Below are 18,465 nucleotides of genomic sequence, written 5' to 3'. Positions count from 1 at the left end.
CCAATCACCAATCTTATTTTATCACAAATCTCCACAAACTCTTCACCATTTCCTTTAACACTGAATACCCCATGCAAACCAATCATACCCTCAATTACCACATTACATACCATCACATTTAATTCGCCCATCACTGATACCCAGTTTCTTGCGCCAAAACTGCTGACACAATCACTCAGCTGCTCCCAAAATACATATCTCATGATCTTTGTGCTCATGGCCAGATGCATAAGCACCAATAATCACTCATCTCTCCCCATTCACTTTTAGTTTTACCCATATCAATCTAGAATTTACTTCCTTACACTTAGTCACACACTCCCACAACTCCTGCTTCAGTTCAGTCACACACTCCCACAACTCCTGCTTCAGTAGTAGTGCTAGTTCTCCCTTAGCCCTTATCCACTTTATTCCCAAAACATTTCTAAACCATTCTTTACCTTTACCCTTGAGCTTCATTTCACTCAGAGCTAGAATATCCAGGTTTCTTTCTTCAAACATACTACCTGTCTCTCCTCTCTTTTCATCTTGGTTACATCCACATTCAGACACCTCAGTTTGAGCCTTCAAGGAGGTTGAGCACTCCCTGCTTGATTCCTTCTTTTGTTTCCTCTTTTAGAAATTGAAATACAAGAAGGGTAAGGTTTCCAGCCCTCTGCACCTGCCCCCTTTAGTTACCATCAATGATACGTGGGGAGTACGGAGGTACACTTCCTTCTCTCATACCTCAGGACTGAGTAAATATAGAGAGAACCAGAATATGATATACCAGCCACCACAAAGTAGGGCAGGCAGATGAATTAAGAAAGAGTTGCACAGGTCACCCTTGATAACCTCACCTCTCCCAAGTTACAAACTCAGGTTAACCTATGTTCTGGGAAACATATTTACAATATTTTCCCGTATGAAGTTTTCTATATAATCCGATATTTTTATTTGTTCTGATATCAATAGCGTGTTTGATAAAAGATGGTTCAGCAATATTTCTATCCATTACTGACTTATTGTATTTAATAACCTTAACACTGCTCTAGTGAATTTGATGACCAAAAATCTTTAAGATGAACAAATAATGCATTAGATTCTTGACCATACGTAACACTATTTTTATGTTGTTCAACCCTAACAAGCCATTTATGGCACAGGAGTTGTGAATAATGTCTAACTTTGATAATATAGGTGGTTTATGATGAGGACAAGATCATATTAGTGTCACCAGGAAAGGAGTTAGGATAAAATCATAATGGTGTCATCAGCAAAGAATTAAGTCTAATTTGTTTTAAATGACCATAACATCCTGGGATGCATCTTATGTACAGTAATTGCACCAGTAACTAAATGAAGTAAAATTTTTTATGAAGATTGAATACTTGATTGCCATAGACTTCTCTCCCTTAATGTACCAAGATATCTTCATTTTGATAGAGATAGATATTTTTATATTACAATTCGAGCATTTGGTGATTTTTTATATTGTAAATTGGTTTCCAGTTATTTTTGTAAACATCTCCCACTTTCATGTACAGAAACGTTATGGAGCCATGGTCAAGGAACATAAAGAACAGAAAGGAGTGGGTCAGCTTCCTCCTCCCTTAGTGACCCTCTCACATCTCCTGCCCATTACCTCCAAGCTAAAGTTACAGGATGAGCAGGTGGATGGAGTAGTGAATGCAAAAATCTTACAGAAACAAGCATCCATGTTGCAGAGTGCCATCAACACTGCCAGAGAACACGTATCTACAGCGAGGAATCCACAGTTTTCACGGCTTAACAGAATGTATGTCAGGATCTTGGCTGGTTACAAATTTTTTAGAGAAATTGGATGGAGCTGTTTTTGTGGTGAAGCATTCAATCTCTCCCTGGGAATATTCAAATCCAGACTAGAAATGCACTCAATATTTTTGTGAGGAGACACCAGCCTTTGCCCACTCTTTGTAAATGATTGTAAAGGTATCCATAGCGGTTACATCAGGCTCAACATATACCAGTCAGCAGGCATCACCAGACTGATTTCCTGGACCCCACTACTACTAAAAACAGAGCACATTTTTCCCTGGTTAATGCTTGCCTACAGTTTAACAGCCTGCTGCTGAGAACAGCTGGCTCCTAAGATTAGTATCCTTTTTCTTTCTTGCTTATTTTTTTACATTTCTATGTATTTGACTGGAATAGCAACCACAAACACTCAACTTCTACTCAGTGAAATAAAGATCCTCCCAATATATCTCACCCAACTATGCTCAGCACAGTTCTTTGTAACAGTACTAGAAACCTCCTTCCCCCCAAAAAATAAATAATTCCACAGCTAACTGCCAAGCCCCATATACAAAATATAAACTTCTCACTCTTTCTCTGTTTAGCAACCTGTACTTACAGATCTCCCCACCTCCAGCAGATACAAGATAGATGAAACATATATGCACTAAAATGACCCAACAAGCACTATACATTGTTGGTAAGGGCAAAGATGGGCAAGTTTGGTGTTATAGTAGTCCCAATGGTGTTTAAGGGTTGTGAGGCATGAGCTCTAGGTGAGGAAGTGTGGAAGAGGGTGAATTGTGTTGGAAATGAAGGGCTTGAAGACAATGTGTAGTGTGATAGGGTTAATCATGTGAGAAATGATATTGTAAGATGGAGGTGTGGTAGCAGGAAAGAATGTGGTTTAGAAAGGTGAGGAGGGTGCACTGAAATGGTTTAGACATATGGAGAGCATGAGTGAGGAAAGATTGACAATGAGGGTATATGCAACAAAAGTGGAGGAGAAAAGGAGAAGGGGGAGACCAAATCAAAGATGGAAGGATGGATTGGAAAAGGGTTTGAGTGCTCAGGGCCTAAACATTCAAAAGAGGTGTAAGATATTATTCCTTTATCTGTTTTTGGTGTGCTGTCTCACTAGTATGGGAAATAGTTAACAAGTGTGAAAAGAATTACATTTTAGATTCATATTTATTTATTATACTTGATCACCGCTTCCCGCGTCAGCGAGGTAGCTGCAGGAAACAGATGAAGAATGGCCCATCCACTCATATACACATATATGTACATAAATGTCCATACATGCACATATACATACACCTACACAGACATATACATATATATATACATTGGAACATTGGAAAGGATCACAATTTTGCGCATGATCAAGTATATTCCTATGAGTCCATGGGGAAAATGAAACACGATAAGTTCCCAAGTGCACTTTCGTGTAATAATCACATCATCAAGGGAGATACGTGAAAGAAACATAAGTCAGTTAATATGCAACTTATGTTTCTTTCACGTATCTCCCCTGATGATGTGATTATTACACGAAAGTGCACTTGGGAACTTATCGTGTTTCATTTTCCCCATGGACTCATGGGAATATATACACATGTACACAGTCATGCTTGCCTTCGTCCACTCCCAGTGCTACCCTACCCCTCAGGAAACAGCATCGCAAACCCCTGCTTCAGCGAGGTAGTGCCAGGAAAACAGACAAAAAAAACCACGTTAGTTCACACTCAGTCTCTAGCTGTCATGTGTAATGCACCAAAACCACAGCTCCCAATCCATATCCAGGCCTGACAGACCTTTCCATGGTTTACCTGACATTTCACATCCCTTGGTTCAGTCCACTGACAGCACGTTGACCCTGTTAAACCACATCGTTCCAATTCACTTTATTCCTTGCACACCTGTCACCCTCCTGTATATTCAGGCCCTCGATCTCTTAAAATCTTTTTCACTCCATCCTTTCACCTCCAGTTTGGTCTCCCACTTTTCCTTGTTCGCTCCACCTCTGACACATATATCCTCTTTGTCAACCTTTCCTCACTCATTCTCTCCATGTCCAAACCATTTCAACACACCCTCTTCTGCTCTCTCAATCACACTCTTTTTATTTCTACCCATCTCTCTTACCCTTTCATTACTTACTCAATCGAACCATCTCACACCACATACTGTTCTCTGACATTTCATTTCCAACACATCCAACCTTCTCTGTACAACCTTATCTATAGCCAGTGCCTCACAACCATATAATACTATTGGACCTGCTATTCCTTCAAACATCCCCATTTTTGCTCTCCGAGATTACATTTTCTCATTTCAGACATTCTTCGTCGCTCCCAGAACCATTGCCCCCTCCCCTATCCTATGACTCACTTCTGCTTCCATGGTTCCATTTGCTGCTAAGTCCACTCCCAGATATGTAAAACACTTCACTTCCTCCAATTTTTCTCCATTCAAACTCACATACCAACTACTTTCTCCCTCAACCCTTACTCTTATTCACATTTACTCTCAACTTTCTCCTTTACGCTTTTCCAAACTCGGTCACCAACTTCTGCAGTTTCTCACTTGAATCAGCCACCAGTGCTGTATCATCAGCAAACAACAACTGACTCACTTTCCAGGGTCTTTCATCCCCAACGGACTGCATACTCGCCCCTTTCTCCAAAACTCTTGCATTTACCTCATTAACCACCCCATCCAAGAATCATGAGTCAACAGAGAATACAGATATGATTGCCAGGAAGATTAGATGACTTAATGTGTTTCATCCAACTTAGTATATTATCCAGAGCGGTATACTAGTGAGACAGTAGGGGGCAAAACTTAGCTGTAACTAGGGCTGCTGTTCACGATTGCAGTTTATTTTGATTATGAAAGAGTTCTAGGGGCAGCTGAGGGTGTTCTAGACAGCAGAGTAATGAGAAAAGTTGTTGTCATTGCTGATGCCAGTGGTAGAGTCATAAGCACTTTTTCATCTAGCAGTTGTATCCCTAAGGGTTTCATTACAGGGATAAGGAAATACAAGGAACCCATCTTTGTGGCTTGTAGTACAGCACAGATGAGGGACTGGAAGCTGGAGTTGACTCCTCAGATGCACACACTCTGATTGTGCATTCTTAGGAAGTATGCATCCCATGAAATGAGGCTTCTTTGCAGATCAAGATTGATGGCTTTGTTGATGATTGTGCTATGGATGACTAAGTCATAAACTTTGAAGTCAACAAAGGAAAGAGCCTCAGATGTTTTGCATTTATGAAGTTGATACGGTTGTGGTTGGTAGAGGAGGGTCTCTGGAACTTTCCATACCTGTGGAAGCCTAAATAAATGCAAGACTTTTGTAGAGTAAGTTGGAGAGTAGGGTGATGTCAGTGGGTAGTAACCCTTAAGAAGGTGATGGGTTTGTTTACTTCTGTCCTGGAGAAACATTTGGAATCTCAGTCAGCAAGGCATTTTGACTGCTGGAAAATAAGCAGTGATGATGCCATTGGTTAAAAGATCCTTTTAGGGTATCAAGGGTAAGTTAATGAGTTGGATATGGAGCTTTTTACCTTGAGGCTGTGTAACTGTTTGGCAGTTTGAAATTGATGGACTGATTTGGTGGATGTTAGGACTGATCAGAGGTGTAGTCCCTGACAGGTGTTGGGAGTGTCTTTTTGTTCAAACTGTTCATCTCTTGTGGTGTCCTTTACCACTGGCTGATGTTGGAATGTTTCAGATAAGATAGCATGGTGGGGTAGTAAGATTTCTTTGCATCAGATTACGTCTTTATTGAGGGCCTTGTAAATGTGTACATATGTTTTATATTTTGCAAGACTTTTGTAGAGTAAGTTGGAGAGTAGGATAATGTCAGTGGGTAGTAACCCTTAAGGAGGTGATGGGTTTGTTTACTTCTGTCCTGGAGAAACATTTGGAATCTCAATCAGCAAGGCATTTTGACTGCTGGAAAATAAGCAGTGACGATGCCATTGGTTAAAAGATCCTTTTAGGGTATCAAGGGTAAGTTAGTGAGTTGGATATGGAGCTTTTTACCTTGAGGCTGTGTACCTGTTTGGCAGTTTGAAATTGATGGACTGAATTGTGGATGTTAGGACTGATCAGGTCAGATTACGTCTTTATTGAGGGCCTTGTAAATATGTACATATGTTTTACATTTTGCATGTTTATGTTTTCAGAGCAGTGTGGTTTCAGAAGTGGTAGAGGATGTGTGGATCAGGTGTTTGCTTTGAGGAATGTATGTGAGAAATACTTAGAAAAGCAAATGGATTTGTATGTAGCATTTATGGATCTGGAGAAGGCATATGATAGAGTTGATAGAGATGCTCTGTGGAAGGTACTAAGAATATATGGTGTGGGAGGCAAGTTGTTTGAAGCAGTGAAAAGTTTTTATCGAGGATGTAAGGCATGTGTATGTATAGGAAGAGAGGAAAGTGATTGGTTCTCAGTGAATGTAGGTTTGTGGCAGGGGTGTGTGATGTCTCCATGGTTGTTTAATTTGTTTATGGATGGGGTTGTTAGGGAGGTGAATGCAAGAGTTTTGGAAAGAGGGGCAAGTATGCAGTCCGTTGTGGATGAGAGAGCTTGGGAAGTGAGTCAGTTGTTGTTCGCTGATGATACAGGGCTGGTGGCTGATTCATGTGACAAACTGCAGAAGCTGGTGACTGAGTTTGGTAAAGTGTGTGAAAGAAGAAAGTTAAGAGTAAATGTGAATAAGAGCAAGGTTATTAGGTACAGTAGGGTTGAGGGTCAAGTCTATTGGGAGGTAAGTTTGAATGGAGAAAAACTGGAGGAAGTAAAGTGTTTTAGATATCTGGGAGTGGATCTGGCAGCGGATGGAACCATGGAAGCGGAAGTGAATCATAGGGTGGGGGAGGGGGCGAAAATCCTGGGAGCCTTGAAGAATGTTTGGAAATCGAGAACATTATCTTGGAAAGCAAAAATGGGTATGTTTGAAGGAATAGTGACTCCAACAATGTTGTATGGTTGCAAGGTGTGGGCTATGGATAGAGTTGTGCGCAGGAGGGTGGATGTGCTGGAAATGAGATGTTTGAGGACAATATGTGGTGTGAGGTGGTTTGATCGAGTAAGTAATGTAAGGGTAAGAGAGATGTGTGGAAATAAAAAGAGTGTGGTTGAGAGAACAGAAGAGGGTGTTTTGAAATGGTTTGGGCACATGGAGTGAATGAGTGAGGAAAGATTGACCAAGAGGATATATGTCTCAGAGGTGGAGGGAACGAGGAGAAATGGGAGACCAAATTGGAGGTGGAAAGATGGAGTGAAAAAGATAGATTTTGAGTGATTGGGGCCTGAACATGCAGGAGGGTGAAAGGCGAGCAAGGAATAGAGTGAATTGGATCGATGTGGTATACTGGGGTCGATGTGCTGTCAATGGATTGAATCAGGGCATGTGAAGCGTCTGGGGTAAACCATGGAAAGTTCTGTGGGGCCTGGATGTGGAAAGGGAGCTGTGGTTTCGGGCATTATTGCATGACAGCTAGAGACAGTGTGAATGAATGGGGCCTTTGTTGTCTTTTCCTAGCGCTACCTTGCACACATGAGGGGGATGTTATTCCATGTGTGGCGAGGTGGCGATGGGAATGAATAAAGGCAGACTATGAATTATGTACATGTGTATATATGTATATGTCTGTGTGTGTATATATATGTGTACATTGAGATGTATAGGTATGTATATTTGCGTGTGTGGACGTGTATGTATATACATGTGTATGGGGGTGGGTTGGGCCATTTCTTTCGTGTTTCCTTGCGCTACCTCGCAAACGCGGGAGACAGCGACAAAGCAAAATGAATAAAATAAATAAATATATGTTGAAATGTATAGGTATGTATATGTGCATTTGTGGACGTGTATGTATATACATGTGTATGTGAGTGGGTTGGGCCATTCTTTTGTCTGTTTCCTTGCACTACCTCGCTAACGTGGGAGACAGCGACAAAGTATAATAAGTAAATAATAGATGTTTTCATTGGCCATTGCTTCATCTCTTTTTTTTTATTAGTTTTTGTTTGTAAGCAATCAATTTAAGCACTGTTTATTATTTTCAACCCATTTGTAAACTTCATTAATATAGTACATAAGGATTTTTGATTCATTTCTCAATATCTTTTGGTATTTTCAAGGACTATGAATAGTGCTGTATTGGAGACTAGCCTTTTCGGTAGTCCTGGAAGCCTTGGAGCATTGCCTGTAGCCTGGCTGGACCCAAAACTGGTAGAACACTACACAGCTTTAGATCAAGAATCCTGGAAGTTCAAGCAGAAGTTACTCAAATTAATTGTAGAATATGAAGAAAAGAAAAAAGTAAGTTGGATGCATTCCCTAACTTTTGATCTGTAAACTTAAGGCCATTTCTTATTATGTGGTAGGGTGACATGGAAAACAATGTCCTAATGCCACAACATAGCATATTTCCTCATATTCCTCAAATGAATTTCCTAATTAACTCAACACCCAGTTCTCCCATGTTCAACCACCTCTATTCTGTTATATCAACCATAAGTGGAAATGAAAAGCCATCTTTCAGCACCCTCTCTATATCCATTCTGTTTCCTTGCTGATATTACTTCAATTGCCCTTTTCTAATTTGTCCCCTTGCAGTACCATATCTTTGAAATTTTCTCATTCCTCACAGTTTTTAAAAGGTGTTGGAAGATATAATGACAAGAAGGGAAGACTTGAAAAAGATGCTTTCAAGCTACACCTGTACGATGCTTTATTGAACTTCATTTAATGTGATTTTGCTATTACATAGTGGCCCAATTTTTATCATTCCCCCATTTTGTACAAGAAAGTTTACAATTATGTGACCAGTTTTGGCATGCATGGACTCCTCCATGCATTTGTTGCAAGTGAGCATGAGGCACTGTGGGGGAGCTCAGTGAGTACAACATGATTTCAAATGTCAATTTTAGTGTGTAGACCTATGTTATTCATGCTCATTTTTGTATTGAATGGATTTGTAGTTACTTCTAACTTTAGGTCAGTGTCATCTAAGAGACCTTCTAGCACATCTTGTAACCCTTCTACTGTCCCTTCAGTGAGGTGTAAGAGATTTATTTTAACAGAGATAAAGCTACAGTTACTGAGTTGAGCTGAAGCAGGAAAGGGTGCCTTTGCTTTAGGTCATGTGTATCGTCTTGGGGAGAGCACAGTTCGTGCCATTAAGAAGAATAGTTACAAGGTAAAGAAGTCATTGATGCACTCAGGATATGTTTCAGTAAAGATAATGACAAGAGTAAGAAATCCCTTGTTGTACCTACTTCATGTATTACGAAGAATAGTTACATGGTAAAGAAGTCATTGATGCACCCAGGATATGTTTCAGTAAAGATAATAACAAGAGTAAGAAATCCCTTGTTGTACCTACTTCATGTATTAAGAAGAATAGTTACAAGGTAAGGAAGTTAATGATGCACTCAGGATATGTTTCAGTAAAGATAATGACAAGAGTAAGAAATCCCTTGTATCTACTTCATGTAAGTGGAATCATACCCAGATTACCATGACCACACTTTCCTCAAAGATCTGTAAATCCACTAGGACTTACCACAACCACATCCGTTTCATAAGCTGCTAAAAATTACATGTCCCTGTTGATGATGAATTTTCAAGTAAACACTAGTTTTTTTATGCGTTTCTCTTAAATATCTCTAACAGATGGCTACCTTCCTAGGATTTTTTTTTAGAACAAGGTATAGGTGTATGGAATAGTCCCATAGCAGAATTTAGGCAGGCAAACAGTTGCATATTCATGATAGATTTGGTAGGGTGTTCTGTAAGAAAGGCAAACCAAGGGAGGAACTAGTTTATTGCAAAGAAAGTAATACAGAAGACAAGAATTGGAGGGAGCATAGATGAAAAAGAGGATAAGACAACCTTTATGCCAGAAGACCAGGAATATGTCACTTAGAGAGCAAAATTGGACATGCTTTACACAGTGCAGATGAACTGATAGTAAACAGCAAAGGACTATGAAACTGGTATTGTCTGGGGGAAATTGGTCGGTACACTGGAGAAGTTTTTAAGGTCCAAGTTATTGTGGAGGGGAACTCACATCTGGTATTATCTAGAGGATACTCAATACCAAAAAAGTTAGTGGAGGACAAAGAAGGAAGAGATTTAGCCCTTGTAGTGAGAAATAACCTTAACTTTCAAGAGCTATTGGTAAGTTATGGTTCCTTCAGATTGTATATAATGAGGAAAATAACAGTAATCAGCAGAGGATTATGAAATTGGATATTGTGAGGGGGAAAGTGGTTGGGACACTGTAGAAGTTTTAAAATCCAAGTTATCATGGAGTAGGACTCTCATCTGGTATTATCTGGAGGATACTCAATACCAAAGTAGTTAGCAGAGGACAAAGAAGGAAGAGATTTAGTCCTTGTAGTGAGAAATAACCTTAACTTTCAAGAGCTATTGGTAAGTTATGGTTCCTTCAGATTGTATATAATGGGGAAAATAATAGTAAGAAAAGCCTGCATAATAATTCTGATTCTATACAATTTTCTGGAGGTTTGATGAACTGGGTGAAATACTAAATGATGATAAAGACAAAAGAGTAGAAGGCAATGAGATATACCTTAATTATCTTCGTGAAACTCTAACACTGAGAATCTTGACCTTAAAGAAATCAGCTGGTAACATTTGGATCCTTCTTGTGGGAGACGTGTAAAATAGAGACATGAGCTCAGAGAGTGTGTCACATAGAACTTCTTATACAAAATGTCACTAAACATGCTATAGTATGAATTGCAGATTCATTGTTCATACTTTATTTCATTTTTCAAACAACAATCTGGAATATAAAAGAAATAGCTTTTGTAACCATCACTTAAGGAAAAGTAGTGTCCAAATTTTACTTTCAGTATGTGGTTGAAGGAAAAACAAAAGAATTACAGTGCCAAAAGGAGATTCAAGTGTGGAAATTACTAAGCTGAACAAAGGCTTTAGAAACATAAACTAGAGAATTCCACCATCAGAGAATGAAATAAAAAAGTTATGTGAAGTATGTAACCATGAAGTCATAGATAAAAGAAATTTTAGATGACTTAGAGAAGGAGATATGGAACAAGGACATGATTCAATAGATTTCAAAAGGCTAACAAAAGTAGAGGTGTACTGTAGAGGAGATATAGACAGCGCAGTACTTGGGCAACATTTGGAAGATTGAGCAAAAAGTGTCTAATGTTGTAAAGAAAGAGAACAGATAAATATTGAAAGAAATGGGATAGAGCAAATGAAAATCCTAAAGGCTTGTATAGATTTATCGTGAACTTTTATTTTTCCTTATGTTGTAAGATAGCACCAGGAACAGGAAATGAATGGCCCCATTTGTTCACATTAATTCTGTTGTATATAATGCATCGCTAATGCGGGAAATGGCGAATAGTATGAAAGAAAAGATAATGCACCAAAACCAGAGCCCTTCCACAGCCAATACCCTTAGACGTTTCTGTTGTTTCTTCTGACTGCTTCATATGCCCTTATTCATCCCATTGACAGCATGTCATGCCCTGTATACCACAGTGCTCCAATTCACTGTAACTTATGCACACCTCACACCCTCCTGCATGTTCATACCCCAATCATTCGGAGCATCTTTATCTCCATCTTTCCATCTCCTTCTCGGTTTCCCACTTGCCTTTGTTCCCTCCACTTCATACATGTATACCTTCTTAGTTGGCCTCTTCTCTCTCATCCCCTCCATATGTCCAGATCAATTCATCACACCCTCTTCATCTATTTCATGCATACTCCATACCACACTTCTCTCTTACCCCTGTCATTTCCCTCCTTGCACCACATATTGCCCTCAAGCATTTCTTTTCCAATACTTTCACCATCTCCCATTCTTTTTTTTATTGAGGGCCCATGCCTAACATCCAACAGCACTGTGGGGATTAACATCCCTTCATACATTCTCATTTTTGCCATATTATACATTGACCTCTTTTCCACACAGTCATCATTGTGTCTAGAACCCCAATCCCCTCATCAATCCTCTGGCATACCTCAGCTTCCACAGTTCCATCTGCTGCTATATCCACTCTCCGGTATCTAAAACACTCCACATTCTCCAGGTTCTGTCCATTCAAACTCATACTGTAACTATCTCTCCACTACTGAATTTGATAACCATACTTTTATTCACATTAACTCAACTTTCTTCTCTCACTGATTCTCTTAAATTTACAAATCAGCTCCTGCAGTTTTCTCTCAAATCTGCTACCAAAGCTGTGTCATCAGTAAATAGCTACTGACTCATCTCTCAGATATGCCCACCACCAACGCCCATCATACCTGTTTCTCTTTCCAAGATCTTTGCGGTCACCTTCCTCAAAACACTATTCATAAACAAATTAAATCTGGTGACATCATACACCCATATTGCAAAACCCACCTCTGTATGGAACCACTCATCTTTCTCTCTTCTAACTCATACACAAACCTTACTTTTCTGTGAAGAACTCTTCACTGCTTCTAGCAGCTTTCTTCCCTCACAGTATATTCTTACCAACTTCTACAGAGCATCTTATTAACCGTATCTTACACTATCTTCAGATCCATAAATGCAGCATACAAATCCTGATTCTCTAAGTATTTTATGCACACGTTCTTCTGAGCTGATGCATAATCCACACATCCTTTATCATTCCTGAAGCCACATAGTTCCTCCAAAATCTGAAGCTTTATGCATGCCACCTCCCTCTTAATCATCATTCTCCCATATAACTTACCATCTACTCTCAGCAAACTTACACCTTTGTAATTTGAGGTCCCAAGTTTGTTTGTGCGAGTATAGAATAGCATCATACAGACAGTCTGCCAATCCCCAGGCACCTTACCATGAGCCATACATACATTATAAATGCTAACTATCCAATCAGTAACACAGTCACATCCTTTCTTGGGGAATTCAGCTGCAGTCCCATCCACTACAGCCACTTTGCTACACAGCTTTTTATGAAAGGCTTTCACCACCTTTTCTCTTTTCAGCAAACCACTTGCCATGAGTCTCACTTCACATATTTTCCTGACCCATATCTACCATCCTATCATCAGATTCAACAATCCTTCACAGTACTTACTCCATCAATTCTTCTTCATTTTTGCTTGTCACCACTTCCAACTTTGCCTCTTTCAACAGTGTTTTACTTTGTTTTCTACTTTCTTTCACACTATAAACCTCCTTCCAAAACATTATCAAACTTTTTTATGCTCCCTTAAGTTTACTGATTCTTGCTCATTTGCCTTTTTTCTTTCTTTTTAAGCTAAGACAGTACGGACACACACACTTATGACTTTCTTTATGTTGACATTACCGACAAGTTCAAAAGTAAACTATGTCATCTTTAATTACAGACCTCCTAAGTGAAAAGATGATGATGATAAGATGTTATATAATGAAAGCAAAACTATGGTGCTGCAACTGGTATATAGAGATCATTTTGAAAGGGAAAAAGGAGACAAGGGAAGGTATTTACAAAGTTTGAAGAAAGTGAAAAACCTGTCTTTTATAATTTGCCAGGTCATAGTTATTGCAAAAGATATGAGAGGGTAGGGAGTTCTAAAACTTCCAGGTGTAGGGAAAGAAACAGTTTTTAGGACAGCCCTCCCTCGAGTTGCCATTAGCCACACACTAATCATATGAGGCATCAGCTTGCCTAGTATTGTAAGGTCTAGCTAGTAGTGGGAGCACACAAGCAGCCAGCTCTCAGGAGCAAAATCAAGGTAATACCTATAGAAGAGGGAAAGTCAACAAACATTGTGGCATAGGGCAAGAGGGTCAGGTTTGGCAGTTAGCCTGGGAGAGTTTATAAGTTGCACCACATTCGACTCCACTCTTAAGTAAGGATGCAGAACCAGAACTACCCCAGATATGAGAGTAGTATTCCATACAATGACAAATCAGTCCTTTGTATAAACAGAGCAAGTGTTCAGAAGAAAAGAAGTTTCAATATCTAAACAAGACATCCAATATCTAAGAGGCAGACTTAACTATGTCTTTTATGTGGGGTTTCCAGGAAAGAATGGATGTTACAGTAATACCAAACATGTTCATCAAGTCAAGAGGTGGAATTACAGAACCTTCAAAGGAGATATGAGAGGTGTTAGGAGTTTTCAAAGGAGAGATAGGTAGAAACTGGGTTTTGGAGGCATTTACTTATTAAAGGCAGGCGATGTTTTTCTTATACATCCATGTAAGGCGACATATTTTAGGAATATTAAAGTATCAAGGAATAAGCCAATACATACATGAATAGATACAATTGGATGAAAAAATGAAGAAGAAAGGTGTTTCTTAGATGATACTGCATCATAGCCGGCTTTGGGAGGAGGTGAGGAGTGCTAGGCACCTTCCTCTCCTCCTCTCATTGTCTTGGCTAACACTGATGTTGACCCCAGCTGGGCAAAAGTGGGTGGCTGTTTACAGGCATGTCCAAAAGGAGAGCATGATAGTACATGTCAGAGATGCCACATCACCCAATTTCACCATGCAATTATGACGCAGAAGGGCCCAACTTTATGTAATGGTGCCTGCCTACTACTGTACAAATGTTCGATAACAGCTAATACTGGTGCTGACCACAGATGGGCAAGCAAGGGTAGCTGTTTACTGGAATGGGTAAACAGAGGACATGATAGTAGATGACAGTGATGCCACATTGCCAAAATTCGAAAAACAATTATGACGCAAAATAGCCCAACGTTATGTAACATTGCCCAGCTTCTACCATACAAACATTAGGTAACATCGCCTGCCTTTTAACACTTAAACTTAACTAGATTGCATCTACCTCACTGAGATATCTTGTCCGAGTTTATTGAGGAAGTTATATCAAGACAAGATGCAGATTGAGTGAGACAAGAAGGAGCAGAATTAAAGGATGTGGATGGATGCAGTGTATCAGTGCATGTGGTTATTTGCAGAAGAGAGGAAATCCTTGAAAGAAAGGAGAAAAAGTGTAGTGGACCAGACAGAACTTTCAGGGATACCGCTGTTGCTGGAGGAAGGGGGAAGGCTGATCCATCAACAATCACAGAGGTTGATCAGCCAGAGAGGAAGCTAGATATGAAGGAGCAAAATGAGGGAGGGAAGCTTAGAAATGAAAACCCAATACTATTCCCAGTCAAGAGCTCTGGATATATCAAGGGCAACTATACATGAGTCCCCAAAATCTTCCAGGGATCATGACCAGACATTAGTAACCAGACATTAGTAAGATAGGAAAGAATATCATCAGTAGACCTCCCCTTTGGAAGCCATACTGGCGATCAGAGTCAAGATTGAGTCTTGAGGTGTCTAAGGGTATGGGAGTTGAGAAGGGGTTCAATGACTCAAAATGGTAGATGTCAAAGCAATAGAGGGGTCAGAACAGTCACCCTTCTTAAGGATGAGATATATCAACACACTTCCAACAAGGAAAAGTTTTGGGTTTTAAACAGATGAGCAAGCACAGGTGCAAGTTCAGAGGCACAATGTTTCAGTACTTGGGGGTGGATGCCATTAGGACCATAAAACTTTCTTGTGTCCACAGAGACAGGCACTTTTCTGACAGTTTGGAAAGAGATTATGGGGGGTATAGTATTAATAAAAGGAGTATCAGGGGATGAAGGAATGTTAAGAGTCGTCCAAGGTGGAGTTAGAGGAAAAACAGGAACTAAGGAGAATTGCTTTGCCTTTAGAAGAAACAGCTATTGTGCTAACAGAATGGAAAGTGAAGGAAAGCTAGGATGACAGAAGTTGTTAGAGATGCCATCAGCTAAAGACCAGAAAGACCTATCAGTGGATGACGAGGAGAGGTTATAGCACTTACTTTGAATAAAGGAACACTGTGCCTCATGGAAAATGTACTTACAATGATTACAGGCAGTGTTAAAAATGGGAGTCAGAAGAAGGAGAGTTTTTCTAAGCCCAGTATTTCTGATCTCTTGTCTGAATGGCCTCAGAAAAGGAATGGTTGAACCATGGTTTGGAAGAAGAGGTTCTCTTGGGGGAAGAGGGGATGAATGTTTTCATTCCTGCAAGAATAACCTCTGCTATGCATTTAGTGGTGACAGAAGTATCACTAATTTACCCATGGGAGGTCAGAAAAGAAGTTACTTAAGTTATTCCAGTCTGCTTTGTTGAGGTGCCAGCATTTATGCTGAGAAGGGGCTGCTGGAGGGGAAAGTGCCATCAGAATAGATACATTTATGAGAGTGATTAGATGAACCAATTAGGGGCAAGATTGTAGTTATAGCAGATGGATAGAGGTGAAAAACAGATCTAGAATATTGGGAGAGGGGTCACAGTGGTCAGGAATATGGGTAGGATGGGAGATAATTTGCTCTGAATCATTGAGATTGGAGAACATGAGGGCTTTAATCCCTCCATCATGCACATGGGAGGAATTCAACCATTCCCTAAGGTGAACATTGAAATCCCTGAAGAGAATCTGGGCTAGCAGGTGAAAGGATGCCACAGTCTCATGGCAGGAGTTTAGATAGGCAAAGATAGATATAGAATTTGTATAATTAGAAAAACAGTGGGCAAAACAGAGGTAACCTCCACAACTCCTGCTTCAAAAATAATGCTACTCCTTCCTTAGCTCTTGCCATCTCACCAACCCAACTTTATTCAAAAGACATTTCCAAACCATTCATCCCTCTTTCCCTTCAGCTTTGTTTCACTCAGAGCCAAAACATCCAGGTCTCTTTCCTTGAACCACATAACATTAAAGTTTGGGCATTCGGATGCTTCACCATTTTCATTTGTAACACTGATTACCCCATTCACCCCAATTATACCCATAACTGCCAACTGGGGTTTTTATTTGCTCAAGTATGGAATACTGCTCACACCTCTGTATTGATTAGTGTAGAACAAATAGTGTATGAAAGGAAAAAGTTAAGAGTAAATGTGAATACGAGCAAGGTAATAATATTAGGTTCAGTAGGGTTGAGGGACAAGTTAGTTGGAACGTAAGTTTGAATGGAGCAAATTTGGAGGAAGTGAAGTTGTAGATATATGGGAGTAGGCTTAGCAGCGGATGGAACCATGGAAGCAGAAGTGAGTCACAGGGTAGTGAAGGGGGCAAAGGTCCAGGAGCGATGAAGAATGTGTGGAAGGAGAGAACATTATCTCGGAGAGCAAAAATGGGTATGCTTGAAGGAACAGTAGTTCCAACAATGTTATATTGTTGCGAGGCATGGGCTATAGATAGGGATGTATGGAGGAGAGTGGATGTGTTGGAAATGAAATGTTTGAGGACAGTATGTGGTGTGAGGTGGTTTGATTGAGTAAGTAATGTAAGGGTAAGACAGAGATTTTTTTTTTTTTTTTTTTTTTTTTTTTTTTATACTTTGTCGCTGTCTCCCGCGTTTGCGAGGTAGCGCAAGGAAACAGACGAAAGAAATGCCCCCCCCCCCATACACATGTACATACACACGTCCACACACGCAAATATACATACCTACACAGCTTTCCATGGTTTACCCCAGACGCTTCACATGCCTTGATTCAATCCACTGACAGCACGTCAACCCCTGTATACCACATCGCTCCAATTCACTCTATTCCTTGCCCTCCTTTCACCCTCCTGCATGTTCAGGCCCCGATCACACAAAATCTTTTTCACTCCATCTTTCCACCTCCAATTTGGTCTCCCTCTTCTCCTCGTTCCCTCCACCTCCGACACATATATCCTCTTGGTCAATCTTTCCTCACTCATTCTCTCCATGTGCCCAAACCATTTCAAAACACCCTCTTCTGCTCTCTCAACCACGCTCTTTTTATTTCCACACATCTCTCTTACCCTTACGTTACTCACTCGATCAAACCACCTCACACCACACATTGTCCTCAAACATCTCATTTCCAGCACATCCATCCTCCTGCGCACAACTCTATCCATAGCCCACGCCTCGCAACCATACAACATTGTTGGAACCACTATTCCTTCAAACATACCCATTTTTGCTTTCCGAGATAGAGATGTATGGAAATAAAAAGAGTATGGAGAAAGCAGAAGAGGGTGTGTTGACATGGTTTGGACATTTAGAGAGAATGAGTGAAGAAAGATTGACAAAGAGGATATATGTGTCAGAGGTGGAGGGAACAAGAAGCTGGAGGCCATATTGGAGGTGGAAGGATGGAGTGAAAAAGATTTTGAGCAATCAGGGCCTGAACATATAGGGGGGTGAGAGGCGTGCAAGGAATAGAGTGCATTGGAAAGTCAAGGTATACTGGGGTTGATATGCTGTCACCGGACTGAACCAGGGCATGTGAAGCATCTGGGGTAAACCATGGAAAAGTCTGTGGGGCCTGGATGTGGATAGGGAGCTATTGTTTTGATGCATTACACATGACAGCTAGAGACTGAGTGACCTTTTTGTCTGTATTCCTGGCACTACCTCGATGAAACAGGATAGCGATGCTGTTTTCCTGTGGGGCAGGATAGCGACAAGAATGGATGAAGGCAAGCAGTTATGTAATGTCTGCCTATGTTAATGTATATGTAGATATGTATATGTACATGTGTGTGCATTTATGTGTTTATTTTAACTTTCTAAAAGGGGAAACAAAAGGAGTCATGCGGAGAGTGCTCATCCTCCTCGAAGGCTCAGATTAGGGTGTCTAAATGTGTGTGGATGTAACCAAGAGGAGAAAAAAGGAGAGATAGGTA

The 18,465-nt window shown here is 40.2% G+C and overlaps 1 protein-coding gene across 2 annotated transcripts in view; it reads left to right on the top strand.

The window, feature by feature from the left end:
• The window catches only part of dgt3 (dim gamma-tubulin 3), a 111,888-nt gene that overhangs the window by 74,148 nt on the left and 19,275 nt on the right, over positions 1 to 18,465 (top strand). For both annotated transcript variants that reach the window (XM_071665117.1, XM_071665116.1), the window contains exons 10-11: positions 1,527 to 1,777; positions 7,918 to 8,098. In XM_071665117.1, coding sequence (XP_071521218.1) covers positions 1,527 to 1,777; positions 7,918 to 8,098 — 432 coding nt within the window. The remainder of the gene's footprint in view (positions 1 to 1,526; positions 1,778 to 7,917; positions 8,099 to 18,465) is intronic.

Source organism: Panulirus ornatus, chromosome 9 (genome assembly GCF_036320965.1).
Source record: "Panulirus ornatus isolate Po-2019 chromosome 9, ASM3632096v1, whole genome shotgun sequence".
Classification (NCBI taxonomy): domain Eukaryota; kingdom Metazoa; phylum Arthropoda; class Malacostraca; order Decapoda; family Palinuridae; genus Panulirus; species Panulirus ornatus.
Note: the sequence above shows the minus strand (reverse complement) of the source record. Positions and strands in the feature narration are given on the sequence as shown.